General features: G+C 48.1%; 1 protein-coding gene across 1 annotated transcript; it reads left to right on the top strand.

The window, feature by feature from the left end:
• Positions 1–8,817: 8,817 nt before the first annotated feature.
• On the top strand, positions 8,818–10,054 carry LOC125598163. The gene is made up of 3 exons (XM_048772446.1): positions 8,818–9,197; positions 9,615–9,708; positions 10,037–10,054. Exons 1-3 carry the CDS (start codon positions 8,818–8,820, stop codon positions 10,052–10,054), a joined length of 492 nt encoding a protein of 163 aa, XP_048628403.1.
• The last annotated feature ends 429 nt before the right edge of the window (positions 10,055–10,483 follow it).

Consider the following 10,483-nt stretch of genomic DNA (forward strand, 5'->3'; position numbering starts at 1 on the left):
ATGGATCAATTCCAAGAGGAATTAGAAACACGATGTTAAGTATCTTAGTATGATGAGGATTGAAGTATACTATCAACACTTTTGTGAATGGTATGGGACGTTCACAGATGTGTGATGCTTTGGAGAATGGTATGGGACATTTTCCAAATGTGTGATCAAACCAAGATCCTACTCATCTAAGTACTTAATGATCGGTGGTGTGGAAACACATTATTTGATACTGGAGCTACACATAGTGTTGTGAGTCCAGGAATGGTTGGAAAAGGTTTGTTCCAGTATGGAACATGGGATGGTCCTGAACGAGTGAGTGCGGCCAGAGGGCAAGTTATGAACTCACTCGGTCTGGTTAAGGACATCCCTGTGGTGATCTTGGATAGGCCGATGCCTATAGATCTGATTGTTGTCCCCCTCAAGCATCATGAAGTGATCTTGGGCATGGACTGGTTGGGAAAGTATCGGGCAACTCTAGATTGTCACCGGGGAAGGGTGCAACTTGGGAACGAGTTTGGACCCCGATTAAGTACCAAGGAATCAAGCCAACCTCTTGTAGTTTGGTGGTTTCAGCAGTCCAAGTAGTACGGATGCTTGGAAATGGTAGTGAGGCCTTTTTGGCTACCATTTACACTGATGAGGTTGTAGGGGCCTGTGACCCAGAGGGTATACCGTTGGTTCGGGAATTTCAGGATGTGTTTAGGGCACTACAGGGCATTCCCCCTGATAGGGCTGACCCATTCATCATTGAATTGGAACCTGGAACGGCCCCATTATCTAAAAGTCCATATAGAATGGCACCAGCTCAGATGGCAGAGCTGAAGAAGCAACTTGAGGAGTTGCTTGAGAAGGGGTTCATACACCCTAGTGTATCACCTTGGGGAGCACCAGTCCTATTTGTTAAGAAAAAAGGATGGTAGCTTTAGGTTGTGCATTGATTATAGGGGTTTGAACAGGGTGACTGGGAAGAACAAGTACCCTTTACCCAGGATTGATGAATTGCTGGAATCATAAACCTTATTGTCCAGGAAGGACTTAAGGGAACAGAACAATCTGTTAGGACTCATGGTAGAGTGAGCAGCCTAAAGATTGGAACATGTTCACTAGGACTTGGCTGGTGCATCGAGTGGCTTGGAGATTGGTTGAATCTACTAAGACTTGAGTACTCAGTATGTTCCTAGGTACTGAATTTGATCTAGTCATGGAACTAAAGTGTTTTACATGGACTTGGTGTCTACTAGGAACGCAACCTGGAGAGTTGGGTCAGTGACACAAGTCATGTCTTTGTATGGGTGCTTGATGGACCACTTGATAAGATTTTGGGTTAAAAATCTATCAAGTGGGGAAGACTTGTTGTGTATATGATGACCAAGACATGGTCAGTGAGAAGGAACAAGGTGGGAGATGCAACGAATTGGTTAGAAAGAACCAATCGAGCATGCTCCATGTTCCGGGTACAAAGGAGTTCGTATGGAACCTTTGTCATGAGACAAGAGGTTAACACCACTGGATTCGAGGACGAATCCTTCGTAAGTGGGGGAGACTTGTCATGTCCCCGATCCTGGATAGGATCGTCCGGATGGACTGCGGTGCAAGGAAACGCACCAGTCAGGTCACATGACCCAAGGACAAGCGTGTCATGGTCCTGAATGAAGGTTAAGGGCATCAGTCAGCTGAGACTTAACCAGGTTACGATGGAAACAAGGGTAAAGGAGCTGGGTGAGTGTTTAGGCAGCTGGACGAGTGTTGGTTTGAGTTCAATCAGCTCGGTTCAGCTGGTATTCAGTTCACCATGATCTGTTCAGCTCACAGGAGCTGGGTGACTAGCTCACTCAGCTGGGAACAGCTGGAGGTCAGCTCAATCCGGTGAACGGTGCGTTCTGGTTCGGATCAGTGTGGGCGAGTCCGGGACGGTTACCGGGCGAGCCGATGGTCCGGCTGCAGGACGGTTTGACCAAATGGGTCTTAGGCTTGGGACAGGGAGTGGGCAAGCTCCCAGAGTGTGAGCTGAGGCTCAGTGATCGATTTGCCAAAGGAAGAAAAGGGGAGAAACCGCCAATGGGCGGTTATGGGACGGTTATGGGACGGTTTTGGGAAGAAGGGATGGGATTTTGGTAACTGCTCGCCCAGGCGGTCGGATTCCCAATCCAAGACCCATGGTGGTGTGAAGGCCATAAAGAGACAGTTTTGGGGCAGATCAAGGGGGAAGTTGAGAACGACCCTCTGAACGGTTTTGATCTTTGTTGACAACACCCAAAGCCTTATCTGGAGCCTGTGAACACACGCAAATGGTGAGGAAAGGAGGGAGTTGGCCGGAATCCATTCCCAAGGGCCAATGCAGCCTTAAAGGGAGATTGGTGTGGAAAGCAGTTTCATGGGGAACAAAGAGGGAAGTGATGCACGACCTTTGGATGGTGATTGATCATGGATGATCATGTCTAAGGCTTCCTCTGTTTCTTGGGAACACACGCAATTGGTTAGGAGAGAAGGGGGAAGGCTTGACTCCACTCTCAAAGGCATGAACAGCCTTGAAGATGGATGCAGTATAGAAACTGGTTTCATGGAAGTTCCATGGAAGGAGTGATGGTCACGAACCATGGTTAGATCTTATCAATACTGGAAGTATGTGAAAAGGGTTTGATGAAGGCGTGCTAGGAAGAGCATGGAGGCCCCTGATGAGGTAACAGGTGGGGACTGCAGACCATTGGGCATAGTCTGGTACACTATGGGCTGATCTGGTCCTGCAGTTACACCTTACTCTGTTTTATGATTATTAATCATATTATTCCTTGTTCTTATGATTGAGATTGATTATTAGACATAGTAGCACTGAACCATGGCTTGGCCGGTTCAGAAGAACCCTCCATGGCCTTGGTTTGGCATGCAGCTCGATCAGCTGGAACGGAGCAGCAAACCTCAAGTGAAGTGGTTCAGCTCAACTAGTTGGGTGAGCTAGCTAAGACAGCTAAGTCAGCTGGGACAATGAGCTAACAAGCTCCGGGAATGTGGCAAAGGATCGACCTTGGAGCTAGCTGGCAGTTGTGTTACTGATCAGTAGCTGAGGTGATCTGACCAGACAAGTGTTAGATTGGATTTAGTCCAATGGATGATAGATGTTATTCCGCTGTGCATAATGTGAAATGATCTAAGCTAGGGAATGACTAAGGTAGTCTTGAGCTAAGATCTGAGTTAGCCCTCGCCTAAGGGCGATGTTTTTAAATAAAGGGCAAAATTTTTAGAGGTTTGGTCAGTGTATAGACCGAGCGACGTGAGGCATCGACCGCGGCCTAGTCGGTCGGGATCGGGTCTTACATTTGTGGCTGTCCGTCAGCACACAGAGGACGTCTATGGCTGTCCGTGTTTGCCTGTGTGTGTCCGTCAGCACACACATGACGTCCGTGGCTGTCCATCAGTACACATATCAGTACGCTGGTTTTTAGACTCAGCACGCTGCTCCTTCCCGTGGACTGTTCGGGTGATTTTGGCCCACGTGGGCTGTCTGTTCAGTACACAGAGGACGTCTGTGGGTGTCCGTCAGCACACACAGGACGTCTGTGGCTGTCCGTCAGCACACACAGGACGTCCGTGTGTGTCCGTCAGCACACACAGGATGTCTGTGTGTGTCCATGTGTGTCCGTCAGCACACACAGGACGTCCGTTGCTGTCCAGAATGGGTTTCTCTGGGTTTCTCTCTGTGTGAAAGTGAGTAAAAATCGACCAGAATGGCAGAAATGAGAGAGAGAGGATGACTTAAACTGTCCCCAACCGCCTGGGCGAACAGTTACCAAAAATCACATCCCTTCTTCCCAAAACCGTCCCAAAACCGTCCCATAACCGCCCATTGGCGGTTTCTCCCCTTTTCTTCCTTTGACAAATCGATCACTGAGCCTCAGCTCACACTCTTGAAGCTTGCCCACTCCCTGTCTCGATCTTAAGACCAATTTGGTCGAACCGTCCTGCACCCAGACCATCGGCTCGCCTTGTAACCGTTCCGGACTCGTCCACATGCTCTGAACCAGAACGCACCGTCCCACTGGATTGAGCTGACCTCTAGCTGTTCCCAGCTGAGTGAGCTAGTCCACCAGCTCCTGTGAGCTGAACAGATCATGGTGAACAGAATACCAGCTGAACCGAGCTGATTGAACTCAAACCAACACTCGTCCAGCTGCCTAAACACTCACTCAACTCCTTTACCCATGTTTCCATCGTATCCTGGTTAAGTCTCAGCTGACTGATGCCCTTAACCTTCATTCAGGGCCATGATACGCTTGTCTCAAGGTGTTGTAGTACCCACGACTGAGGTTCCCATTATCCGCAAAGGTCCTACCACAAGGTCCGGTTCAAGAGTTATAAGAGCTGGATTTGCCAAAGCTGTCCAGGAGTTTCTTGCACAGGAATAAACCGGGTTCAAGCAACTATTGATCCAGGAGTTGTCAGACTTAAAGCTGGAAGACACCGGCGAACCACTAGAGGTTCCAGACCCTTTCCATTCGAGCCAGTTCTCCTCCTTCGGCCAGAATGAAGCCGGCCTGACCATTTCCACCTTCATGCTCAATCCATCCAACCAACTTGCTTCCGGTTCATAGATATAGCCGACCATCAGAAGGAGTAGTATGTGTTGTACTCTTTTTCCTTATCGGGTTTTGTCCCACTATGAGTTCTGATCCGGACATCTCAAACCGCGACCGGTCTATTGTTTTCTTTATTTTATTTCGGTTAAGACTTTGGCCATTTGTCTAGGCCTTTTTATCTTTTAAGGTCCAGTAAGGAACACCTATTTAAACCCTTGTAGTTGCCAACTTTTCGGCTAAGTCTTTTATGAAATCGTTTTTGCTTTAGCAAAGAAACCCTAAGTCTTTCAGTTGTGCGAAACCATTGAGAGCAGCCGTGTGACATATCAAAGAGCCGATCCATTGTTCTTTGTGGAGTCCATCGATCCATTCCATTCCTTGTCCGAATCTTGAGAGAGACATACGTCCAGCAAGAGCCGGATCCATATCTATCTTCCTATCTGTCCTTGGCATCTTGTTGAGAGAGACATACGTCCAGCAACATATCCCATCCGCCAATCTACTCTTTTCTCTATCTTTTGTTTTAGATTTCATTCATCCAATCTATAAAACCCAAAAAGAATCATATCTTGCTTATTTACCATTCATCCATTAGCCTCTCGGTTTCTGTTCTTGTTTCTATTGAAAAACTCATTAAAGATCACTTATTTGTTTCAGGTACAATCGCAAGCAAGAGACAACCCGGCCGGTACCATCCATCCGAGGCAAGGCTGAACCGCGGAACGGCCATCCGTCCGTTTGACCATCCGACCCGTGCCTACAACATTTTGGTATCAGAGTTGAAGTTTCCTGCGAAACTCAGTTCTTTCTGAACCCTAGCCGTCGCATTTAAAAAAAAAATATTTACTTTCCTAATTTTTCAAATTTTCGGATTGTTCTCCAAGTTTTCGATTTTGCATTTAAAAAAAAAATTAAAAGTAGTTTTACTTTCTTTCCAAGTTTTCGAAAATCAAAAAAAAAAAATATTCCCTCTTTCCTTTTCAAACTTGATTCGATTTTATCTTAAATTTTTTCATTTACTCCTAGTCTTGGTCGATACTCAAGTATCCGACCCAAGCAACTATTTAACCCCCTCTTGCCTTTAATCTTTCTTGAGTATCTTTTGAGAGAACTATGGGAGATGTAGGTCAAGACCAAGCGGCCATAAACGCACAGCTCCTAGCTGACAATGAAGAACTGAGGGCGAGCCTTAGGGCTATCACCGCTGAGCTTGCTTAGCTACGGCAGGGAGGCAGGCCCAACGGACCTCGACCACCAGGAAGGAATCAGCCGGATCCGCATGACACTGACTCGGACGCGGACAGTACCGATGATACGCGCAGACAAGACGAGGAGAGGCCAAACCGGGGAGGTAGAAGGAACGCGCGAGGACCCCGGGCCCAAGTAGGAGGAAGCCGCGACCATAGAGGAGGTCGAGACCGAGATGAGGAAGAGCCCTGGTTGGGAGGCAAGGCGCTTAAGCTTCATCCCCCAACGTTTGCCGGAAAGGTTGATCCGGATGCCTACATCGTGTGGGAGAAGCGCATGGAGTACATCTTTGACTATTACCAATATAGTGAGGCCAAGAAGGTTGCCCTAGCAGCAGCCCAGCTGATGGACAATGCTCTTTCGTGGTGGGATCGAGACGTTGCTAAGTCCAGGCCAGTGTGGAGAGCGCATAATTGGACCGAGATGCGGACCAAGCTTCGCGCGAGGTACATTCCATCTTACTACCAGCGCGATGTGCTAACACGTTTTCGTAAACTTACGCAGGGAACTAAGACTGTGGAGGAGTACTTTGAGGAGTTCGAGGCACTTAAGAATAAGCTTGAGACCGACGAGCCCGAGGAGACAATGATGTCCCAATTCCTGGAAGGGCTGCAAGACCGCATTGCCCGCAAGGTGGAGAGACAACAATATGAAGACTTCAACGACCTATTGCACTTTGCTACGCAAGCCAAGCAGCACATCAAGAGCAAGATGGCCAGCACCAGCCGCAGCAAACCTGCGTGGACTCAACCGGGCTCAAAGCAAGGCGACAAGGGCAAGACGATAGACAAACCAGGCTGAATCGTCTAATGCATCCAAGCCGGAGCAGGGTAAGACTCAAGCCCAAACTTTGCATACTCGTGACATCATTTGTTATAAGTGTCAGGGCAAGGGCCACTACGCTCGGGATTGTCCAAACAAACGAGTGATGGTCCTAAAGGGGGATGGCGAGTATGAATCCCAAGATGAGGCAGAGGCCGCGGCAGTGATCTCTGATGAAGAAGTAACCGACTACCCGGAGACAGGCGAGCTGCTAGTGACCCGGAGAGCTCTTAGCACCCTCTTTGACCCAGAGACCATCCAGCGGGAGAACATCTTCCACACCAGATGTAGTGTTGATCACAAGGTATGTAGTTTGATCATAGATGGCGGATCTTGTACTAACGTGGCTAGCAAGTATCTTGTTGATAAGCTAGGGTTGGTCAAAACTGCCCATCCTCGGCCATACCGTCTCAAATGGCTCAATGATGAGACTGAGCTCAAGATTGCCGAACAAGTTGTTGTGTCCTTCAGTATTGGCAAGTACCAAGACCAGTTCAAGTGTGATGTTGTGCCCATGCAAGCCGGCCATATACTTCTAGGAAGGCCGTGGCAGTTTGACAAGGAGACTCTTCACCATGGCCGCACCAACATCTATAGTTTCGTCCACAACAACAAGAAGCACAGCCTAGCACCTCTCAGCCCTCAAGAAGTTCATGATATGCAGAAGGCAATGACGCAGTCTGGACAGGTAAGTAACACTAACCTTTACATGACTTCCGGACAAGTGCTTAAATCATTACAACGTGAGACACAGGTGCTACTAATGATCTTTAAGGAAGGTTGTATTGCAGGTTTAGAAGCTCCTGAAGTACCGGACGTAGTACAAGATCTCATGGGACTTTACAAGGATGTCTTTCCTGATGAGATTCCGGCCGGTTTACCCCCTTTCCGTGGCGTAGAACATCAGATCGATCTTGTACCCGGCGCGCCACTACCAAAACGAGCCGCTTACCGTGTCAACCCTGAGGAAGCTAAGGAGCTGGAACGGCAGGTCCAAGATCTCATGGACAAAGGCTACATCCGCGAGAGCCTTAGTCCCTGTGCGGTCCCGGTTCTACTAGTGCCTAAGAAGGATGAGACGTGGCGCATGTGTGTGGACTGCCGAGCCATCAACAACATAACCATCAAATATCGGTACCCTATACCTAGATTAGATGATATGTTGGATGAACTGAGTGGGTCTGTTGTGTTTTCTAAGATTGATCTCAGGAGTGGATACCATCAAGTCCGCATGAAGGAAGGAGATGAGTGGAAAACCGCCTTCAAGACCAAGCAAAGTCTATACGAGTGGCTGGTGATGCCGTTTGGCCTTACCAACGCCCCTAGCACCTTCATGAGACTCATGAATGAGGTCCTCCGACCTTACATTGGTAAATTCGTGGTTGTATACTTTGATGACATCTTGATTTACAGCAGGTCTTTAACTGAACACGTGGGACACCTAGAACAGGTTTTGAAAGCCTTAAGGCAAGAAGGCCTTTATGCTAACCTTAAGAAATGTGTATTTTGCACTGATCAGTTGGTATTTTTAGGCTTTGTTGTGAGTTCACAGGGACTGAAGGTTGATGAGGAGAAGATCAAGGCAATACAAGACTGGCCGACCCCAACCACGATCGGACATATCCGCAGCTTCCATGGACTGGCCAGTTTCTATCGATGATTTGTGAAGGACTTCAGTACCATTGCCGCCCCAATGACCTCCGTGATCAAGAAGAATGTAACCTTTGCTTGGGGTCCTGTCCAAGAGGAGTCTTTCAACAGGCTTAAATATAGTTTGACACATGCACCGGTCCTAACTCTTCCTAATTTTGATAAACCTTTTGAGATTGAGTGTGATGCTTCATGGACAGGGATAGGAGCCGTACTGACGCAAGGAGGCCGGCCAGTGGCTTTCTTTAGTGAGAAATTGAGTGGAGCCGCCCTCAATTACCCCACCTATGATAAAGAGCTATATCCTCTAGTAAGGTCGCTTGAAACTTGGCAACACTATCTTTTGTCTAAAGAGTTTATTATTCATACAGATCATGAGACTCTTAAGCATTGGAGTGGCCAGACCACACTCAAGAAGAGGCATGCTAGGTGGCTGGAGTTCGTGGAAACTTTTCCTTATGTGATCAAGTACAAGAAGGGGAAGGACAACGTAGTGGCCGACGCCCTATCCCGGCGCCACACACTCATTACCACCATGGAGGCTAAGATCATGGGTTTTGAGCAACTCAAAATGTCTTATGAAACTGACCCTGATTTTTCGGAGATTTACAGTAACACGGCTAAGGGAGCCATGGGTCCATTCTATCAGCAGGACGGGTTCCTCTTCAAGGAGAAATGCCTGTGTATTCCTCATGGTTCCATGCGAGACTTACTGACCAGAGAAGCTCATGGGGGCGGGTTGATGGGGCATTTCGGTCGGGACAAAACTCTGAGCGTCCTGTCCGACGACTTCTATTGGCCCCGGATGAGGCGCTACATCGAGAGCCTTTGCGCTAAGTGCACTGTCTGTCTCAAAACCAAATCCAGGTCGCATCCTTATGGTTTACACATGCCTTTACCTATTCCTATTGCACCGTGGGTCGACCTGTCTATGGACTTTGTGCTGGGCTTGCCCAAGATAGAACACAAGGATTCTATTTTTGTTGTAGTGGACAGGTTCTCCAAGATGGCACACTTCATTCCGTGTTCCAAGACCAATGATGCAAGCCAAACCGCTGATCTCTTCTTCAAGGAAGTGGTGCGCTTACATGGAGTGCCTCGTACCATTGTGTCAGACCGAGACACAAAATTTCTCAGCCACTTCTGGAGGATATTATGGAAAAAGCTTGGAACCAAGCTCCTCTTCTCAACCACTTGCCATCCACAGACTGATGGACAAACCGAGGTAGTAAACAGTACACTCTCTCAGTTATTGAGGGCTACGGTGGGTAAGAATCTTAAAATCTGGTTGAGTTGCTTGCCTTTCATTGAGTTTGCTTATAACCATGCAAGGCACTCTATTACTAACCTCTCCCATTTTGAGATCGTGTATGGCTTTAGACCAGAGACACCCATGGACCTAGCCGCATTGCCACCAGCCATGCAAGTCAGCCAGAGTGGTGACAAAAAGGCTGAGTTTGTGAAGAACATGCACCGGCAAGTCAAGGAGACTTTGGAGAAGAAGGCTGAAAGGAACCAGATTAAGCTCAACAAGGGGTGCACATAAGTTATCTTCCAACCAGGCGACTGGGTGTGGCTCCACATGAGGCCAGAACGGTTTCCGGAAGAGAGGAAGAGCAAATTATCCCCACGAGGGGACGGACCATTCCGAGTGCTCGACCGGATCAATGACAATGCCTACCGGCTAGAGCTGCCAGGTGAGTTCCAAGTTTCCCGAACGTTCAATGTGTCTAACTTGTCTCCTTATATTGCAGATGACGGAGATGTTCTGAGGACAGAACCTGTTCAAGAGGGAGGGGATGTTGTAGTACCCACAACTGAGGTTCCCATTATCCGCAAAGGTCCTACCACAAGGTCCGGTTCAAGAGTTATAAGAGCTGGATTTGCCAAAGCTGTCCAGGAGTTGCTTGCACAGGAACAAACCGGGTTCAAGCAACTATTGATCCAGGAGTTGTCTGACTTAAAGCTGGAAGACACCGGCGAACCAGTAGAGGTTCCAGACCCTTTCCATTCGAGCCAGTTCTCCTCCATCAGCCAAAATGAAGCCGGCCTGACCATTTCCACATTCATGCTCAATCCATCCAACCAACTTGCTTCTGGTTCAGAGATATAGCCGACCATCAGAAGGAGTAGTATGTGTTGTACTCATTTTTCTTATCGGGTTTTGTCCCACTGGGTTTTCCCGAAAGGTTTTAATGAGG

Source organism: Brassica napus, unplaced genomic scaffold (assembly GCF_020379485.1).
Source record: "Brassica napus cultivar Da-Ae unplaced genomic scaffold, Da-Ae ScsIHWf_1637;HRSCAF=2253, whole genome shotgun sequence".
In the NCBI taxonomy this organism is placed as follows: Eukaryota; Viridiplantae; Streptophyta; class Magnoliopsida; order Brassicales; family Brassicaceae; genus Brassica; species Brassica napus.

Coding starts and splice junctions, on each gene's coding strand:
- LOC125598163 (XM_048772446.1), top strand. CDS start 8,818: ATGGAGGCTAAGATCATGGGTTTTGAGCAACTCAAAATGTCTTATGAA. Junction 9,198..9,614: donor TTACCTATTCCTATTGCACC/GTGGGTCGACCT, acceptor TAACCATGCAAG/GCACTCTATTACTAACCTCT.